This window comes from Bison bison, unplaced genomic scaffold (genome assembly GCF_000754665.1).
Source record: "Bison bison bison isolate TAMUID 2011002044 unplaced genomic scaffold, Bison_UMD1.0 scf7180017864213, whole genome shotgun sequence".
Taxonomy (NCBI): domain Eukaryota; kingdom Metazoa; phylum Chordata; class Mammalia; order Artiodactyla; family Bovidae; genus Bison; species Bison bison.
Genome location: NW_011494785.1, coordinates 10,787,671 through 10,788,284, shown reverse-complemented (window position 1 = coordinate 10,788,284; position 614 = coordinate 10,787,671). Strand labels below are relative to the sequence as shown.

The 614-nt window shown below is 67.6% G+C and overlaps 1 protein-coding gene across 1 annotated transcript in view; it reads left to right on the top strand.

The window, feature by feature from the left end:
- Nucleotides 1–614, top strand: part of NRDE2 (NRDE-2, necessary for RNA interference, domain containing) — a 49,068-nt gene that overhangs the window by 43,136 nt on the left and 5,318 nt on the right. Inside the window, exon 12 of the mRNA XM_010845239.1 lies at nt 3–597. Within this exon, the coding sequence (XP_010843541.1) occupies nt 3–597 (595 nt within the window). The remainder of the gene's footprint in view (nt 1–2; nt 598–614) is intronic.

Genomic DNA, 614 nt, shown 5'->3' with positions numbered 1-614 from the left:
AGCCGTGCACGTGCTGAGCGGGCTGGCGGAGCGCAGGCCCTACGGGCCGTGCACGGGACAGGTGTCGGCCGTGCACGTTTTGAAGGCTCGGAGGGCGTACGAACACGCGCTGCAGGACTGGCTGGGGGAGCACCGCGGCCCCGACCCAGGCCCCCCCGACCGCTTCAGCCGCCTGGTCAGCCTGGCGAAGTGCTTCATGCTCTTCCAGTACCTGACCGTGGGGGTCGACGCCGCTGGGCGCGTCTACGAGCAGGTGTTTGCGGGGCTCAGGGGCTCTGTCTCCACGGAGGCTGCCGGCCTGGAGGGCGCCCTGGAGGCCGTCACCCTGATGCACACCAGCCTGCTCAGGTTCCACGGCAGGGTTGCCGCGCACCCGCTGGCTCCCCTGCGAGAGGCGCTCTCAGAGGCTTTACGGTTGTACCCGGGCAACCAGCTTCTCTGGAGGGCGTACGTGCAGATTCAGAGCAAGTCGCACAGCGCCAGCAGGACCAGAAGATTCTTCCACGCCATCACCAGGTCCGCCAAACTCCTGGAGCCCTGGCTGTTTGCGATCGAAGCGGAGAGGATGCGGAAGAGGCTGGTGGACGCCGTGCAGAGGTAATCACAGCGCGCCT